Source organism: Bombina bombina, chromosome 11 (genome assembly GCF_027579735.1).
Source record: "Bombina bombina isolate aBomBom1 chromosome 11, aBomBom1.pri, whole genome shotgun sequence".
NCBI classification, from domain to species: Eukaryota; Metazoa; Chordata; class Amphibia; order Anura; family Bombinatoridae; genus Bombina; species Bombina bombina.
In genome coordinates, this window is record NC_069509.1 from 76,477,970 (window position 1) to 76,498,738 (window position 20,769).

At 39.0% G+C, this 20,769-nt stretch overlaps 1 protein-coding gene across 1 annotated transcript in view; it reads right to left on the reverse strand.

Moving 5' to 3' along the window:
• MYO15A (myosin XVA) overlaps window positions 1-20,769 on the reverse strand; it is a 628,913-nt gene that overhangs the window by 382,109 nt on the left and 226,035 nt on the right. Inside the window, 2 exon segments of the mRNA XM_053694925.1 lie at window positions 13,601-13,779; window positions 14,860-15,095. Of these exon segments, the coding sequence (XP_053550900.1) occupies window positions 13,601-13,779; window positions 14,860-15,095 (415 nt within the window).

Consider the following 20,769-nt stretch of genomic DNA (forward strand, 5'->3'; position numbering starts at 1 on the left):
TAACATTGTCACTCGTTGGCACTATCAGCGGAGGGGGGGGGGGCTGTATTTGAAGTGTTCCTTCACAGCACAGACAGTGCATTCACTGAAACAAAAAGATGTTTCTGTGTAGGAACACTTCAAATAATACATACCTAACCTAACTAACTAAACCTACAATACCTGCTTCACACTGAAAAATCTCGCCACAGAAAAGGTAGAGAAAAGGTAGAGAACAAATATGGCTGAAATCCTGTACAAAACCTGCAGGGCAGCACTTTGAATAAATCGCACTACTGGCGATTTTAGCTCATTAAAATGCAGGTTACTTCACTGGAACGCCCAGCTAACTCCCACCGAATGCCTATCTCTACATAATGTCTGCCATCTACCATACCAAAACCATCCTACTATAACTATAAGAGCTATGTCGATACATTTATATACAATGTTTCATTTATATGTATCCTATTGTACAATACAATACTATGGGGCCAATTTATCATGGCCCAAATGGGGCCGAATACCCGTTTCCGTGCAAGCCTTCAGGCTCGCCGGAAACAGGAGTTAAGAAGCAGCGGGCTAAAGACCACTGCTCCATAACTCATACGCCGCCTCTGAGGCAGCGGACAGCAATCCGCCCGATCGTGTACGATCGGGTTGATTGACACCCCCTGCACAATGTTCAATGCCGACAGCGTATGCTGTCGGCATTCAGCGATGTCTGGCGGACATGATCCGCTAAAGTGGATTATGTCCGCCAGAAATTGATAAAATGGCCCCTATGTATTTTAAGTATTGTATTGCTTTTAAACAGCTGTTTTTTTCAGTGTTCTTTTTTATTTTAAACATTAATACTTATTTATGCATATGTGTGCAGTCACCAGCTAGCTCCCAGTAGTGCACTGCTGCTTCTGAGCCTAGCTAGGTATGTTTTTCAACAAAGGATACCAATAAAATGAATCTAATTAGACAATAGAAGTGACTGGAAAGTTGTTTAAAATTGCCTGTACTATCTGAATCATTAAGGTTTCATTTTGACTTTACTGTCCCTTTAATTGTAGAATAGAAGCATTTCCCAATAGCCTTATGTTCGCAAAAAATGCTTCTAGTAAACTTTATTACTTTTTCAAGGGCATATTTACATATGCTGCACATGGCCCAGAGCGATGATGGATAGAGAAATAGATTGATAGATATACAAACAGACAGATAGATAGATAGATAGATAGATAGATAGATAGATAGATAGATAGATATAGAAACAGACAGACAGATAGATAGATAGATAGATGATAGATAGATAGATAGATAGATAGATAGATATAGAAACAGACAGACAGATAGATAGATGATAGATAGATAGATATAGAAACAGACAGACAGACAGATAGATAGATAGATGATAGATAGATAGATAGATAGATAGATAGATAGATAGATAGATAGATATAGAAACAGACAGACAGATAGATAGATAGATAGATAGATATAGAAACAGACAGACAGATAGATAGATAGATAGATAGATAGATAGATAGATAGATAGATAGATAGATAGATAGATAGATATAGAAACAGACAGACAGACAGATAGATAGATAGATGATAGATAGATAGATATAGAAACAGACAGACAGATAGATAGATAGATGATAGATAGATAGATAGATAGATATAGAAACAGACAGACAGATAGATAGATAGATGATAGATAGATAGATAGATAGATAGATAGATATAGAAACAGACAGACAGATAGATAGATATAGAAACAGACAGACAGATAGATAGATAGATAGATAGATAGATGATAGATAGATAGATAGATAGATAGATATAGAAACAGACAGACAGATAGATAGATAGATATAGAAACAGACAGACAGATAGATGATAGATAGATAGATAGATAGATAGATAGATATAGAAACAGACAGACAGATAGATACATAGATAGATAGATGATAGATAGATAGATAGATAGATAGATAGATAGATATAGAAACAGACAGACAGATAGATAGATAGATGATAGATAGATAGATATGTGTGCATTTATATATAAAATACAAAGTCCTGGTGTGGAAACCTTACCCAATATGTTGCCATGGGGCCCAACTACTGTTTTTATTATAGAGTATTCGCTATAACTTAAGATAGTTCTCTAATAAATAAGCTGCTAACACCTTTTCTCATGCAATTAAACTATAGATTGTATTGGAAGGCTATTACTATTAATCAGTGAAAATGCAAAATAACTTTGAAAAAAATATCCAAGTTGCATACCATTCAATATTTCCTGGAAGTATTTTGGGATGTGACATATGGACATATGGGAAGTGGCCTGATGGTGTTTGGTGGGTGGAGTATGCTGTGGCCGTGTCTAGTGTATCATGGGCGGAGTTAGGTGGAGTTTGGGAATCTCATGGGTCGGGCTGGGGCAGTCCCTGAAAACCTGGATATTTTTGCCTGATGGGGAAGCTGTGGGAGGGACAACCATTAAACCTCCCAATCCATGACAATCCCAAAAGATCCAGGATGGTTGGAAAATATGAATTTACATTACAGTGTAGGGAATCCAGTATTTTTCCATCATGTAGGTAAACACCCAGAAAACAGAGGAAAATAGGATTTTCAGAGATCTTTACAGATGTATAATATACATGGCCAAACAAAAGACACAAGAGATAATTCATTAATAATTTAATATAACTGTTTAATATGACTGAATGCAAAATAATAAAATTAATTCACAGACACCTAGATTACGAGTTTTGCGTTTTACTGCGGTGCGGCTTTTAATGCTGAAAAAAATGGCCATTACTCTGGAATGGCCAGGAACGCATACTACGAGTTGTGTCGGTATGGCTATACCGCAAGCATTTTAGCCTGTAATGCCACGTACATTCCTCACTCAAAAAAAATAAATTTTTGTGTGGGATTTCCATAGCACCTGTATTACAGGTTGTGTGTTCCGGCTAAAATGCCTGCATTACAGTCTATACCGACACGATCCATACCGCCATCTGAGAGCAGTAGTTATGGATTTTGTGCAACAAAAATGTTTCACAAAACTCATAACTAAAATGCTACAAAGTACACTAACACCCATAAAAACACCCGCTAGCCTACAATAAACTAGCAATAGCCCTTTAAATGGCCTTTTGTAGGGCACTGCCCTAAGTTAAACAGCTCTTTTCCGTGTAAAAAAATACAAAGTCCCCCAACAGTAAAACCCACCACCCAACCAAGCTCCCAAAATAAAAAACCTAACTCTAAAAAAACCTAAGCTACCCATTGCCCCTAAAGGTGCATTTGTATGGGCATTGCCTTAAAAGGGTATTCAGCTCTTTTGCATTGACCTTAGAAGGGCATTCAGCTCTTTTACAATTTGCCCAAAGCCCTAATCTGAAGAAAAAAAATTAAAAAACTAATACTAACCTCAGAACATCTATTCACAGTTCCTGAAGTCTGGACATCCATCTTCATCCAGGCGGTGAGAAGTCTTCATCCAGGCGGTGAGAAGTCTTTATCCAGGTGGCAATATATATTTGCATCCCGGCAGCGAGGAGCAGAGCTATTATGGAAGCCAATGCCATCCTGCGTGGAGCGTCCTCTTCATACGGTCACCGCCATACACTGAAGCTTTAATGCAAGGTACCCGTTTCAAAATGGCGTATCTTGCATTCCTATTGGCTAATTTGATTCTTCAAACTCAAACCAGCCAATAGGATGAGCGCTACTGAAATTATATTGGCTGTTCAAAACAGCCAATAGGATGAGAGCCCAATAGGATTTCAGTAGCTCTCATCCTATTGGCTGATTTGAATTTGAAGAATCAAATCAGCCAATAGGAATGCAAGGTACGCCATTTTGAAATGGGTACCTTGCATTGAAGCTTCAGTGTACATCGTCAATGACCGTATGAAGAGGATGCTCTGTGCAGGATGGCATCGACTTCCAGGATAGCTCAGCTCCGTGCCGCCAGGATGAAGAAAGAAGACGCCCCCGGGATGGATGAAGATATCACTGCCTGGTTGAAGACTTCTAGCCAGCTGGATGAAGACTTCTAGCCAGCTGGATGAAGACTTCTCACCGCCTGGATGGAGATAGATGTCCGGACTTCAGGAACCGTGAGTAGATATTCTGGGGTTAGTGTTAATTTTTTTTCAGATTAGGGTTTTGGGAAAATTGTAATAGAGCTGAATGCCTTTTTAAGGGCAGTGCAAAAGAGCTGAATGCCCATTTAAGGGCAATGCACGTACAAATGCCCCTTTAGGGGCAATGAGTAGCTTAGGTTTTTTTAGAGTTCGTTTTTTTATTTTGGGGGCTTGGTTGGGTGGTGGGTTTTACTGTTGGGAGGACTTTGTATTTTTTTTTTACAGGTAAAAGAGCTGTTTAATTTAGGGCAATGCTCTTTTCCGTGTAAAAAAATACAAAGTCCCCCAACAGTAAAACCCACCACCCAACCAAGCTCCCAAAATAAAAAACCTAACTCTAAAAAAACCTAAGCTACCCATTGCCCCTAAAGGTGCATTTGTATGGGCATTGCCTTAAAAGGGTATTCAGCTCTTTTGCATTGACCTTAGAAGGGCATTCAGCTCTTTTACAATTTGCCCAAAGCCCTAATCTGAAGAAAAAAAATTAAAAAACTAATACTAACCTCAGAACATCTATTCACAGTTCCTGAAGTCTGGACATCCATCTTCATCCAGGCGGTGAGAAGTCTTCATCCAGGCGGTGAGAAGTCTTTATCCAGGTGGCAATATATATTTGCATCCCGGCAGCGAGGAGCAGAGCTATTATGGAAGCCAATGCCATCCTGCGTGGAGCGTCCTCTTCATACGGTCACCGCCATACACTGAAGCTTTAATGCAAGGTACCCGTTTCAAAATGGCGTATCTTGCATTCCTATTGGCTAATTTGATTCTTCAAACTCAAACCAGCCAATAGGATGAGCGCTACTGAAATTATATTGGCTGTTCAAAACAGCCAATAGGATGAGAGCCCAATAGGATTTCAGTAGCTCTCATCCTATTGGCTGATTTGAATTTGAAGAATCAAATCAGCCAATAGGAATGCAAGGTACGCCATTTTGAAATGGGTACCTTGCATTGAAGCTTCAGTGTACGTCGTCAATGACCGTATGAAGAGGATGCTCTGTGCAGGATGGCATCGACTTCCAGGATAGCTCAGCTCCGTGCCGCCAGGATGAAGAAAGAAGACGCCCCCGGGATGGATGAAGATATCACTGCCTGGTTGAAGACTTCTAGCCAGCTGGATGAAGACTTCTCACCGCCTGGATGGAGATAGATGTCCGGACTTCAGGAACCGTGAGTAGATATTCTGGGGTTAGTGTTAATTTTTTTTCAGATTAGGGTTTTGGGAAAATTGTAATAGAGCTGAATGCCTTTTTAAGGGCAGTGCAAAAGAGCTGAATGCCCATTTAAGGGCAATGCACGTACAAATGCCCCTTTAGGGGCAATGAGTAGCTTAGGTTTTTTTAGAGTTCGTTTTTTTATTTTGGGGGCTTGGTTGGGTGGTGGGTTTTACTGTTGGGAGGACTTTGTATTTTTTTTTTACAGGTAAAAGAGCTGTTTAATTTAGGGCAATGCTCTTTTCCGTGTAAAAAAATACAAAGTCCCCCAACAGTAAAACCCACCACCCAACCAAGCTCCCAAAATAAAAAACCTAACTCTAAAAAAACCTAAGCTACCCATTGCCCCTAAAGGTGCATTTGTATGGGCATTGCCTTAAAAGGGTATTCAGCTCTTTTGCATTGACCTTAGAAGGGCATTCAGCTCTTTTACAATTTGCCCAAAGCCCTAATCTGAAGAAAAAAAATTAAAAAACTAATACTAACCTCAGAACATCTATTCACAGTTCCTGAAGTCTGGACATCCATCTTCATCCAGGCGGTGAGAAGTCTTCATCCAGGCGGTGAGAAGTCTTTATCCAGGTGGCAATATATATTTGCATCCCGGCAGCGAGGAGCAGAGCTATTATGGAAGCCAATGCCATCCTGCGTGGAGCGTCCTCTTCATACGGTCACCGCCATACACTGAAGCTTTAATGCAAGGTACCCGTTTCAAAATGGCGTATCTTGCATTCCTATTGGCTAATTTGATTCTTCAAACTCAAACCAGCCAATAGGATGAGCGCTACTGAAATTATATTGGCTGTTCAAAACAGCCAATAGGATGAGAGCCCAATAGGATTTCAGTAGCTCTCATCCTATTGGCTGATTTGAATTTGAAGAATCAAATCAGCCAATAGGAATGCAAGGTACGCCATTTTGAAATGGGTACCTTGCATTGAAGCTTCAGTGTACGTCGTCAATGACCGTATGAAGAGGATGCTCTGTGCAGGATGGCATCGACTTCCAGGATAGCTCAGCTCCGTGCCGCCAGGATGAAGAAAGAAGACGCCCCCGGGATGGATGAAGATATCACTGCCTGGTTGAAGACTTCTAGCCAGCTGGATGAAGACTTCTAGCCAGCTGGATGAAGACTTCTCACCGCCTGGATGGAGATAGATGTCCGGACTTCAGGAACCGTGAGTAGATATTCTGGGGTTAGTGTTAATTTTTTTTCAGATTAGGGTTTTGGGAAAATTGTAATAGAGCTGAATGCCTTTTTAAGGGCAGTGCAAAAGAGCTGAATGCCCATTTAAGGGCAATGCACGTACAAATGCCCCTTTAGGGGCAATGAGTAGCTTAGGTTTTTTTAGAGTTCGTTTTTTTATTTTGGGGGCTTGGTTGGGTGGTGGGTTTTACTGTTGGGAGGACTTTGTATTTTTTTTTTACAGGTAAAAGAGCTGTTTAATTTAGGGCAATGCTCTTTTCCGTGTAAAAAAATACAAAGTCCCCCAACAGTAAAACCCACCACCCAACCAAGCTCCCAAAATAAAAAACCTAACTCTAAAAAAACCTAAGCTACCCATTGCCCCTAAAGGTGCATTTGTATGGGCATTGCCTTAAAAGGGTATTCAGCTCTTTTGCATTGACCTTAGAAGGGCATTCAGCTCTTTTACAATTTGCCCAAAGCCCTAATCTGAAGAAAAAAAATTAAAAAACTAATACTAACCTCAGAACATCTATTCACAGTTCCTGAAGTCTGGACATCCATCTTCATCCAGGCGGTGAGAAGTCTTCATCCAGGCGGTGAGAAGTCTTTATCCAGGTGGCAATATATATTTGCATCCCGGCAGCGAGGAGCAGAGCTATTATGGAAGCCAATGCCATCCTGCGTGGAGCGTCCTCTTCATACGGTCACCGCCATACACTGAAGCTTTAATGCAAGGTACCCGTTTCAAAATGGCGTATCTTGCATTCCTATTGGCTAATTTGATTCTTCAAACTCAAACCAGCCAATAGGATGAGCGCTACTGAAATTATATTGGCTGTTCAAAACAGCCAATAGGATGAGAGCCCAATAGGATTTCAGTAGCTCTCATCCTATTGGCTGATTTGAATTTGAAGAATCAAATCAGCCAATAGGAATGCAAGGTACGCCATTTTGAAATGGGTACCTTGCATTGAAGCTTCAGTGTACGTCGTCAATGACCGTATGAAGAGGATGCTCTGTGCAGGATGGCATCGACTTCCAGGATAGCTCAGCTCCGTGCCGCCAGGATGAAGAAAGAAGACGCCCCCGGGATGGATGAAGATATCACTGCCTGGTTGAAGACTTCTAGCCAGCTGGATGAAGACTTCTAGCCAGCTGGATGAAGACTTCTCACCGCCTGGATGGAGATAGATGTCCGGACTTCAGGAACCGTGAGTAGATATTCTGGGGTTAGTGTTAATTTTTTTTCAGATTAGGGTTTTGGGAAAATTGTAATAGAGCTGAATGCCTTTTTAAGGGCAGTGCAAAAGAGCTGAATGCCCATTTAAGGGCAATGCACGTACAAATGCCCCTTTAGGGGCAATGAGTAGCTTAGGTTTTTTTAGAGTTCGTTTTTTTATTTTGGGGGCTTGGTTGGGTGGTGGGTTTTACTGTTGGGAGGACTTTGTATTTTTTTTTTACAGGTAAAAGAGCTGTTTAATTTAGGGCAATGCCCTACAAAAGGCCCCTTTAAGGGCTATTTGTAGTTTATTGTAGGCTAGGGGGTGTTTTTATTTGGGGGGGGCTTTTTATTTTTTTAGGGCTGTTAAATTAGGTGTATTTTTTTTTATTTTTGATAATTTCATTTATTATTTTTTGTAATCTTAGTGTTTTTTATTTTTCGTAATTTAGTGTTTATTTCTCCAACATAGGTGTGTCCGGTCCACGGCGTCATCCTTACTTGTGGGATATTCTCTTCCCCAACAGGAAATGGCAAAGAGCCCAGCAAAGCTGGTCACATGATCCCTCCTAGGCTCCGCCTTCCCCAGTCATTCTCTTTGCCGTTGCACAGGCAACATCTCCACGGAGATGGTTAAGAGTTTTTTGGTGTTTAAATGTAGTTTTATTCTTCAATCAAGAGTTTGTTATTTTAAAATAGTGCTGGTATGTACTATTTACTCTGAAACAGAAAATAGATGAAGATTTCTGTTTGTAAGAGGAAGATGATTTTAGCAACCGTTACTAAAATCGATGGCTGTTTCCACACAGGACTGTTGAGATGAAGTAACTTCAGTTGGGGGAAACAGTGTGCAGACTTTGCTGCTTGAAGTATGACACATTTCTAACAAGACTTGGTAATGCTGGAAGCTGTCATTTTCCCTATGGGATCCGGTAAGCCATTTTATTAATAAGAATAAAGGGCTTCACAAGGGCTTTAAAGACTGGTAGACATTTTTCTGGGCTAAAACGATTACTTTATAAGCATTTTTAATAGTTTATAGCTTTGAGGAGTTATTTTAATCTTGGGAATTATGTTAAAAAAACGGCAGGCACTGTTTTGGACACCTTTTTCACTGGGGGCCTTCTCTAATCATAGGCAGAGCCTCATTTTCGCGCCACTAATGCGCAGTTGTTTTTGGGAAGCAAGGCATGCAGATGCATGTGTGAGGAGCTCAGATACACAGAAAAAGCTTACTGAAGGCGTCATTTGGTATCGCATTCCCCTCTGGGCTTGGTTGGGTCTCAGCAAAGCAGATACCAGGGACTGTATAGGGGTTAAATATATAAACGGCTCCGGTTCCGTTATTTTAAGAGTTAAAGCTTTCAAATTTGGTGTGCAATACTTTTAAGGCTTTAAGACACGGTGGTGAAATTTTGGTGAATTTTGAACAATTCCTTCATACTTTTTCACATATTCAGTAATAAAGTGTGTTCAGTTTAAAATTTAAAGTGACAGTAACGGTTTTATTTTAAAACGTTTTTTGTACTTTGTTATCAAGTTTATGCCTGTTTAACATGTCTGAACTATCAGATAGACTATGTTCTGTATGTGAGGAAGCCAAGGTTCCTTCTCATTTAAATAGATGTGATGTATGTGACAAACAATTTAGAGAAAATGATGCCCAAGATGATTCCTCAAGTGAGGGGAGTAAGCATGGTACTGCATCATCCCCTCCTGTGTCTACGCCAGTCTTGCCCACACAGGAGGCCCCTAGTACATCTAGTGCGCCAATACTTCTTACTATGCAACAATTAACCAAAATAATTCAATGGGCGGAGAATCACTCCTGCCACTTGTCTGCAATCCACATCCCAGGAGTGGAAAATTGGGAAGCGGATTTTCTGAGTCGTCAGACATTTCATCCGGGGGAGTGGGAACTCCATCCGGAAATCTTTGCCCAAATAATTCAATTGTGGGGCATTCCAGACATGGATCTGATGGCGTCTCGTCAGAACTTCAAGGTTCCTTGCTACGGGTCCAGATCCAGGGATCCCAAGGCGACTCTAGTGGATGCACTAGTAGCACCTTGGACCTTCAACCTAGCTTATGTGTTTCCACCGTTTCCTCTCATTCCCAGGCTGGTAGCCAGGATCAAACAGGAGAGGGTATCGGTGATCTTGATAGCTCCTTCGTGGCCACGCAGGACTTGGTATGCAGACCTGGTGAATATGTCATCGGCTCCACCATGGAAGCTACCTTTGAGACAGGACCTTCTTGTTCAAGGTCCGTTCGAACATCCGAATCTGGCCTCACTCCAACTGACTGCTTGGAGATTGAACGCTTGTTTTTATCAAAGCGAGGGTTCTCAGATTCTGTCATTGATACTCTTGTTCAGGCTAGAAAGCCTGTAACTAGAAAAATCTACCATAAAATATGGAAAAAATATATCTGTTGGTGTGAATCTAAAGGATTCCCATGGAACAAGATAAAAATTCCTAAGATTCTATCCTTTCTTCAAGAGGGTTTGGAGAAAGGATTATCTGCAAGTTCTTTGAAGGGACAGATTTCTGCTTTATCTGTTTTACTTTCACAAAAAGCTGGCGGCTGTGCCAGATGTTCAAGCTTTTGTTCAGGCTCTGGTTAGAATCAAGCCTGTTTACAAACCTTTGACTCCTCCTTGGAGTCTCAATTTAGTTCTTTCAGTTCTTCAGGGGGTTCCGTTTGAACCCCTACATTCCGTTGATATCAAGTTATTATCTTGGAAAGTTTTGTTTTTGGTTGCAATTTCTTCTGCAAGAAGAGTCTCAGAGTTATCTGCTCTGCAGTGTTCTCCTCCATATCTGGTGTTCCATGCAGATAAGGTGGTTTTGCGTACTAAACCTGGTTTTCTTCCGAAAGTTGTTTCTAACAAAAATATTAACCAGGAGATAGTCGTGCCTTCTTTGTGTCCAAATCCAGTTTCAAAGAAGGAACGTTTGTTGCACAATTTGGATGTAGTTCGTGCTCTAAAATTCTATTTAGAAGCTACAAAGGATTTCAGACAAACATCTTCTTTGTTTGTTGTTTATTCTGGTAAAAGGAGAGGTCAAAAAGCAACTTCTACCTCTCTCTCTTTTTGGCTTAAAAGCATCATCCGATTGGCTTATGAGACTGCCGGACGGCAGCCTCCTGAAAGAATCACAGCTCACTCCACTAGGGCTGTGGCTTCCACATGGGCCTTCAAGAACGAGGCTTCTGTTGATCAGATATGTAAGGCAGCGACTTGGTCTTCACTGCACACTTTTACCAAATTTTACAAATTTGATACTTTTGCTTCTTCTGAGGCTATTTTTGGGAGAAAGGTTTTGCAAGCCGTGGTGCCTTCCATCTAGGTGACCTGATTTGCTCCCTCCCATCATCCGTGTCCTAAAGCTTTGGTATTGGTTCCCACAAGTAAGGATGACGCCGTGGACCGGACACACCAATGTTGGAGAAAACAGAATTTATGCTTACCTGATAAATTACTTTCTCCAACGGTGTGTCCGGTCCACGGCCCGCCCTGGTTTTTTAATCAGGTCTGATGAATTATTTTCTCTAACTACAGTCACCACGGTATCATATGATTTCTCCTATGCATATTCCTCCTTTACGTCGGTCGAATGACTGGGGAAGGCGGAGCCTAGGAGGGATCATGTGACCAGCTTTGCTGGGCTCTTTGCCATTTCCTGTTGGGGAAGAGAATATCCCACAAGTAAGGATGACGCCGTGGACCGGACACACCGTTGGAGAAAGTAATTTATCAGGTAAGCATAAATTCTGGTTTTTTTTGTAGTTAGATTTTTAATTTTTTTTCCGTAGGATTAGTTTTTTTTTTTAATTTGTAATTTAGGATTTTTAATTAGTATTTTTTTAAATGTTATTAGAATAGTAAGGTTAGGTTAATTTATAGTTTATTGTCAGATTTATTTTTATTTCACAGGTAAGTTTTTATTTATTTAAATGTAGTTATATTGTAATTTTAATTTAAAGTTAGGGGGGTGTTAGGTTTGGGGGTTAATAGTTTAATTTAGTGTTTTGCGATGTGGTAGGCCGGAGGTTTAGGGGTTAATGGGTTTATTTAGTGTTGGCGATGTCGGGGAGCGGCGGATTAGGGGTTAATAGCTTTTATTAGTGTCCGCGATGTCGGGGAGCGGTGGAATAGGGGTTTATAACTTTATTTTGTGTCGGCGATGTCGTGGGCAGCGGATTAGGGGTGTTTAGACTACACACCCTAACAGACTTTATGTTAGGGTGTTAGGTTTAAAGGTAACTTTCTTTTCCCCATAGACATCAATGGGGTTGTGTTATAGCGATCGCCATTGTGCGATCGCAGGTGTTAGCTTTTTTTCTGACACTTTCTCCCCATTGATGTCTACAGGGGAAAGTGTGCACGAGCACTAAAATCATTTTGTGCAATATAGAGCTTAAAGGGACACTGAACCGAAATTTTTTCTTTTGTAAATCAGATAGAGCATGCAATTTTAAGCAACTTTCTAATTTACTCATATTAACAAATGTTCTTCATTCTCTTGGTATCTTTATTTGAAAAGCAAGAATGTAAGTTTAGATGCCAGCCCATTTTGGTGAACAACCTGTGTTGTTCTTGCTGATTGGTGGATACATTCATCCACCAATAAACAAGTGCTGTCCAAGGTTCTGGACTTTCTTTTTCAAATAAAGATAGCAAGAGAACGAAGAAAAACTGATAATAGGAGTAAATTAGAAAGTTGCTTAAAACTGCATGCTGTATCTGAATCACAAAAGAAAAAATTTAGGTTCAGTGTCCCTTTAACGCACCATACCGCACAGCACAACAAGGCTTTTCAGTAACTCGTAATAGCAGCGCTATGGAGAGTGAAATAATGCAACTTTTTTGGCGTTATTTTTGCACCCTGTTTAGCGCAAAATTCATAATCTAGGCGAATGTGTATAAATAAAAATATCACATAAGTTCAGGTACTTTAAAAATGAATGTGAATAAACCTCCAAACACTTCATTGCAATTATAACTGAACATTTATTATATATGAGACCTTGGAGCGATTCCTGGGCTTATCACCATTTGGTAAAACTAACTCTTCATTTTATGCTTGTTGTGTTTTACATTTTTATGTGATATTTCATATTGGGCTTTGCACTGGGCTTGTCTGGTATTAAAGGGACAGTCCACAACAGAATTTTTGTTGCTTAAAAAGATAGATAATCCCTTTATTACCCATTCCCCAGTTTTGCACAACCAACACAGTTATAATAATATACATTTACCTCTGTGATTACCTTGTATCTAAGCCTCTGCAAACTGCCCCCTTATTTCAGTTCTTTTGAGAGACTTTCATTTTAGCCAATCAGTGCTGAATCCTAGGTAACTTCACGTGCATGAGCTCAATGTTATCTATGTGAACTAACACCCTCTAGTGGTGAAAAACTGTCAAATGCATTCACATAAGAGGTGGCCTTAAAGGTCTAAGAAATTAGCACATGAGCCTACCTAGGTTTAGCTTTTAACTAAGAATACCAAGAGAACAAAGCAAAATTGGTGATAAAAGTAAATTGTAAAGTGGTTTAAAATTACATGCACTATATGAATAATAAATAGTTTATTTTGGATTTGACTGTCCCTTAAACTAACTGAGTCACTAAATACAAACACAGCTCTCTGTAAGTGCTGGAGAGCACCCATAGCTGAGAGTTTTGCAAGTAGCATGGGAATTGCACCCACAACAGTTTAAGAGTGCAGTCCATCTCCCTGTTTTATATGTGTGTGTTTCTGTTAGTATATGCAGAATTAACCTCTTGGTGGTCAGAATATACATACACTTTACTCCTAACCTACCATCAAAGCAGTGGATATCCAGAGCAATATTAGCTCTCTCCCTGCTGGCCGTCCATTCCAGTAGACAAGGAGGAAAGGTCCGTGCTGTTTCAGACCCTTGCTGTGACTTCTGCATTGCTTGAATGAGTTTATGCTGGCAGACTGATTTGTAACCATTGTAGGCATAATCTGACACATACCTGCCAAAGCAAAAGTTAGTTAGATGTGTGTTCAAAAAATCTGTGTTTATGACAAAAATGTATTTACTTTTAAAAAATTTGTAGTGAAGGAAATCTGGTGCTTTTGTAGTAGGAGTTTTTTTTTATCTTGCAAGTAAATGTACAATAACTTAGAAAAGCTTTGCCTTACAATTATATTATATTATATACACTGTTTGTACAGCACAATAAGATGACTCCTTTGAAACCATACATATGAGAATGTCATAAGTCCCTGTGTATGTGTGTATGTATGTGTATATATAGTATATATATATATATATATATATATATATATATATATATATGTGTGTGTGTGTGTGTGTGTATGTGTATATGTGTGTATGTGTATTTGTGTGTATGTGTATATGTGTATATGTTTGTATGTGTATATGTGTGTACAGTATGTATATGTGTGTGTATGTGTATATGTGTGTATGTGTATTTATGTATGTATGTGTATAAAGAATAGAAGATAATAATTTATTCACCATCAAATATAGCCATCAAATATATTCACAAAGAGTGTTTAAAGTTTAAATTAGAGGATGATAAAACTGATTTGATGATGGCTAAATAAAAGCAAGTTAATAGTTTTAGAGACAGTCCAAATTTGCCTTAAGAAGGGTGAACTAGAAAATGTTTGCCTGCAATAATTAATTATAGCTCCTTAGGCACATTTTAGCTGCACATTAGGCACATTTTAGTTTCACATTAGGCACATTTTAGCTGCACATTAGGCACATTTTACTTTCACATTAGGCACATTTTAGCTGCACATTAGGCACATTTTAGTTTCACATTAGGCACATTTTAGCTGCACATTAGGCACATTTTACTTTCACATTAGGCACATTTTAGCTGCACATTAGGCACATTTTAGTTTCACATTAGGCACATTTTAGTTTCACATTAGGCACATTTTAGCTGCACATTTCAGCAGAACATTAGGCACATTTTAGCAGCACATTAGGCACATTTTAGCTCCACATTAGGCACATTTAAGTTGCACATTAGGCACATTTTAGCAGCACATTGATGTCTCTATGTCTGTTTACTCACTTGAGTAGATACTTGTCCAGGTTTGGGGATGGGGCAAAGGTGCTTAGACAGGAAGCCATGAGGTACCAGCCACGTTCTTCATTGTTGGGGTTGGTGTTCCTCCACACCTGATTGCATAACTGAACCAAGATCTCGTCTCTCAGCCCCATATTGGACAACCCTTTCTGGATGATGTAATTCCCAAATATTGTCTCCTGGATCCCATTAAGGTAAGGGTCGCCCATGAATCTCAATATCTAAAGTGCAAGAAAACAATAAACTTCTTTACATACCAAGAATATTATTTTACAAACTGAGATATTTTTATATATATACACAAACACATAGTGTATATTTATATGTACATATATATATATATATATATATATATATATAATTTTTATTTTTTATATTAAAAAAGAACACTTTCTTCTATGTGAAGAACATTGGAATGTAAAATATTCATAACTACCTTCAAGTTTAGTGCTGTAGAGCTAATGCTCTGGCGGTGTTTGCCCGCAAATGAAAGAGTTAAATAGCGCACCACTATATAGCTAATATTTTTCCGCTCCACTTGTAATTTAGGCTATCATTTAAACTAGTAAAGGGGTGTAGCATTAATGTATCCACCTGCCCCCCACAGGATACCAAAACTTTTAGTCCAACGTACAGTTCTAGAAATTCTAGAAAAAATGTTCTTTGTGCCAGGAGCACAAATGCTCGCAGCTTAGGGAATAAATTACCTGAACTCACATCAATAATGACTAGGGACAACTTGGGTTTAGTAGCTATTACAGAATCATGGTACAATGATTCTCATGACTGGGACATAGTCGTACCTGGATACAAGTTATTTAAAAAGAACAGAGTAGGAAAGAAAGGAGGAGGAGTTGCTCTGTATGTAAAATAAAATATAAAGGTTACTGAAGTTGTAGGAACTAATGATGAGGTGGAAAGTATTTAAGTGACTTTGGAAACTGGTGATAAAAATGTGTTTAGAATAGGGGTTGTATATAGGCCTCTATTGCAGGATGAAAGACTGGAAGATCTGTTTGTTATCTGAAGAAATAACCAAAATGATCATAAACCATAAGGTTATAGTAATGGGGGACTTTAACTTGCCAGATATAGACTGGAAGATCCCTTGTGCTAGATCAGCTAGAAGCAGGTACAGTATATTCTTGAATAATTGCAACAGGAATCACTCGAGCAATAGTAAAATTGAAAACAGTTGATGGAAGAATAGTAGAAAAAGATAAGCAAATTGCAGACTGTCTCAATGATTACTTCTGTTCTGTTTTCACAAAAGATTGTGAAGATAGAATTTCTACATAAAGAGATGCTACTAAAAAATGGAAATGAGCTTAAAGGAACATTATACGCAAGATTTTTCTTTGCATAAATGTTTTGCAGATTATCCATTTATATAGCCTATACAGCTTTTTTTTTTTTTTTTTTTTTTTAAAGTATAGTTTTGCTTATTTTTAAATAGCATTGCACTGATTTTCAGACTCCTAACCAAGCCCCAAAGTATTAGGAGAATACTGGTGTATCCTCTTTTCATATGCAGAGGAAGGGGGAGGGGCTAGGCTTTTTTTGCTATAGAACCACTTGCAGTGGGTGTTCCAGCTACCTTTTCAACAGTGCTAAACTGGGAGCTTCTAAGTAAGTTTTAAAATAGTTTTATACTGGATTTTTAGATCAGTATCTGTGCATATTATTCTTTATAGTAGTATCTATTACATGCAGTTAAATGAAAATTGGTGTATACTGTCCCTTTAACACTTTTTACAGAGAATGAGGTTTTGTTGGCATTATCAAAAATAAATGTAAAAAAGTAAGTGGGTCCTGATAATATTCATCCAAGGGTTTTAAAATAACTTAAGATCAGTGTTAACTGCCCCTTTAACTGATCTGTTTAATAAGTTACTATTGACAGGAGTTGTTCCAGATGATTGGAGAATAGCGAATGTAGTACCACTTCATAAAAAGGGCAGTAGGGAAGAATCTGGTAACTACAGGCCAGTTAGTTTTTCTTCAGTAGTATGGAAATTAATGGAACATCTCTTAAAAGAAAGAATTATGACTTACATAAAGACATACAATTCAGAGGACTAAAATCAACATGATTTTACTTCAGGGAGATCATGTCACATAATCAAAGAAGTCAATTAGATTAGTCTAACAAAAGTATTAGACCAGGGTGGAGCAGTTGATGTAGCATATCTAGATTTCAGCAAAGCGTTTGACACTGTCCCACACAACAAACTCATTCACAAATTGTATCTCCTTGGTCTAGAGGGGGCTGTTACTAGTGGTGTTTCTCAGGGGTCAGTTCTGGGGCCTGTTTTGTTTAACATATTTATCAGAGAGATCGGCAAAGGGCTGCAGGGGAATGTATGTTTGTTTGCAGATAATACAAAAAATTGTAATAGAGTAGATGTTCCAGGGAGATAGACAAAATGAGAAGTAATATACAACAATTAGAGGATTGGACAACGGACTGAGATCTAAAGTTTAACACTGCAAAGTGAAACATTATGCATTTAGGGAAGAAAAATCCAAACATTAATTACAGACTCAATGACACTTTACTGACTGTTACAAATATGGGACGGGACTTGGGAACTATTATTTCAGATGATTTCAAATTTAGTAAACAATGTAGTACTGCAGTGAGTAAGGCTAGCAGAATGTTTGGATGTATTGGTAGAGGTATTTGAAGCAGAAATAGTAAGGTTCTTATACCACTTTACAGATCATTAATTAGGCCTCATCTTGAGTATTGTGTGCAGTTCTGGAGGCCATATCTTCAGAAGGATATTAACAAACTTGAATCTGTCCAAAGGAGGGCTACCAAAATGGTACATTGTCTAAAAAATAAAACATACCAGGAGAGGCTTAATGACCTAAATATGTATAGCTTAGAGGAGAGAAGGGAAATAAGTGATATGATAGCAACTTTCAAGTATATTAAAGGGATTAGTAAAGCTGAGGCTGTGAGTATTTTACATAAAAAGACAAATTCAAGAGCAAGGGGTCATGATCTCAAGCTGAAGAGTAGTATATTCAAGAGTAATTTGAGGAAGCAATTCTTAACAGAAAGGGTGATTCATGGAATAAACTTCCACAAGAGGTGGTAATGACAAACACCGTGGGGGACACAGGACAGAGTAGTAAAGTCAGTCCAGGAAAGGACCATGAGGTTGGGAAGTGACAATGATACACAGTGCCCCAGCATAGGGGGTTAGACCCAGAACGCGACAAAACCAGAGAGCAAGGCAAAATCAAGGTTAGTTCAGGCCAAAGGTCAATACCAAGCAAGCTAAATACAGTGCCAACTCAGGATCCAAAGGGGTAAACAATGTCCAGGCCAAAGGTCAGAATCTTGCGGGCAACAACAAAACCAAATCTGAATCCAAAGGCAGAGTCCAAAAACAGGCAGGGTTTGTTTACAGAGATCAGCAGGAGCATTAATGGAAGTAGCAAACACAGGAATACAGTCCTATACACAGAGAAACACAGGAAGCAGTATATTTAGGGTGTTGATTAAGTAACTACCTACAGCTGGCAGGCAGGTGGAGTCAGATTGCCAGCCAGAGCAGGCAGTAGAATAAATAATACTAAAACAGAGCCTGAGTCCTCCAGTGGCTCAGGAGGGAAGACAACAGGCGAGAGACCAGAGGTCTGAGGATCAACTCAGGGCACAAGTGTGACAGAGACTTTAAGAATGCCTGGGATAAGTATAAGGCTATTCTAAGAATATAAATTCTCACCGCATTGGTGGAAATGACCAGCAGTCCAATGTGCCAAGGATGAACATATAAAATGTAACTTTTATTAGTAAATGCAAGTAAAAAAATTCTCTTTGAGAAAACAAGCATAGAGCAATATCACAGCCAGTGAAGCAGCCTGCAACCGTTCACCTACTCCAGACATCTCTTGATACAATCTAAGCACTTTTTTTTTAACAAGCGCCACAAGCATCAACTATTATGTGTGCCCATAGAGCATTCTTTTAGCACTGCTGTTGTCAGGGGCACAGGCATAACCTGGACAACTTACCAGCCTAAAATTTTCAGCAGCAGTTGTTGGCATTGAGTTGCGTGCTTATACTGGTTACATTACACAGTACATCATAGCATTTATATTTACCTTTATGCATGAATTACGTCTTGTGAAGGGGCCACTTAAGTATAACACAATTTTTACACATGGAGCCTGTGCCTTAAACAGGTTCAGGGCACAGAACATTTATTATAAAAACCCAAACGACATTGCAAACAGTGCTGGATATTAAGATATTCCAGTATTTGATGACTTTTCTCCTTAGAACCCTGCTCATTTATTCTGCTTACTCACTGGCCTATTACCTATATCCCTGATTTGTTGTCTTATTGTTTATTAGTACTGGTCAGTACTGTTCTGACCTGGTTTCATGACTTACCACTCTGTTCTCTACTTCCCAGGCACTAAGTTTCTCAAAGGCTGCTTTCACTTCAGTTACCTTGCCGAAGACTTCTAAAAGTCTTATGTTCCTTAAGGTACTTCTAGTTAGACACACTTGTTATGCTAAATCACAGAAGAAAGCTGCACCATCGAATAATCTTCCATCTGTGTATTTATTCACATATTGCACAGCAACAACATTTTGGAACAGAGCCCTTAATCATGCTCAGCTCAAAATGACACTTCATCCACATTAAATAACACTCAGTGTACAAAAAGACACATCCTTTTAAACAGGTAAGTTAACCCTTTACTATGTTACACTTGAAACACAGTCTTACAACTGCAGATTAGGCACAATCACTCAACTAGAATAAGTTGATTAATTATGTGTTAAATCATAAAACCCTACATCCAAATTAAATACAAAACTCCCAGGTCTAACTTTAAGAGAAGCTCCCTATTGCACCCTCTCCTCAATTTATGGATATGGTCTATTACCTGAAATCTGAACAGATTAATACTATGTTGAGCCTCAAAAAAATGACAATACAGGAGCCCCTAAATTCATAAGCCTAATGTTCAATTTATGCTCCAACATTCTATCTCAGAGCCTCTTTGTTGTCTCACCCACAAACGCAATCCCACAAGGGCATTTGATCATATAAATAGCAAACTCAATATTGCATATATAGAAAACCCCTTATGTCAAATTTCCTGCCACTAATGGGATTGTGATATACCTTTAAGGTATATCCCGCCTACCTTTCCTCCACCCAATATCAGGCACACCTGAACAATCATTCCTTGCCTGAAAATTGTTTTTCTCTTTGGAGCTTTTCTGATCGCATTCCTCATGTTGTGATTCTATTCTTGAATATTGCTAACTTGCTTCATTGTTATACTTTCTCTCTGAACATCAGTTGTAAAGTGAGGATCTCTAGCTTATCACTTAACTTTCAAAAGTATTTCATTATTTCTCCAATTCTACCGGAATCCATTATACTTCAATCCGGATCAAGGAGCCACCGGATCTACTTGCAGGGTTCCGGAAGCCGCACTCACACCAACGTCGTATACCGGTCACAGAGGTAAACCGTTCTCCTCAAATCTAAGGTAATACTTAATCCACTTTTAAAGGATCTACTACTTACCTTGTCTCTCTCTGGAAAGCAGCCGCATTACCTTGCTAATATCCTCTGCTGTATATTCTACCGGTTATTACTAAAGTCTGACTGTGTTGTATATATTTTATGTATGAGTGTGCGAGTGCGTGAAGACCTTCCTGAGAATTGTTACAATAAGGATACAACTACTGATATTATAATAAGTATACCAAAAGACACATTTATTCTATCAGATCTCTGAACTGTTTGCTTTAAGTTCCATACCAATATTGCAACAATTGTTTCTACTCATTTATTCCTTGCTTCTGCTTGGCATCTACGAAGTTTTCTTTCAGTAAAAGTCTCACCAGTGATT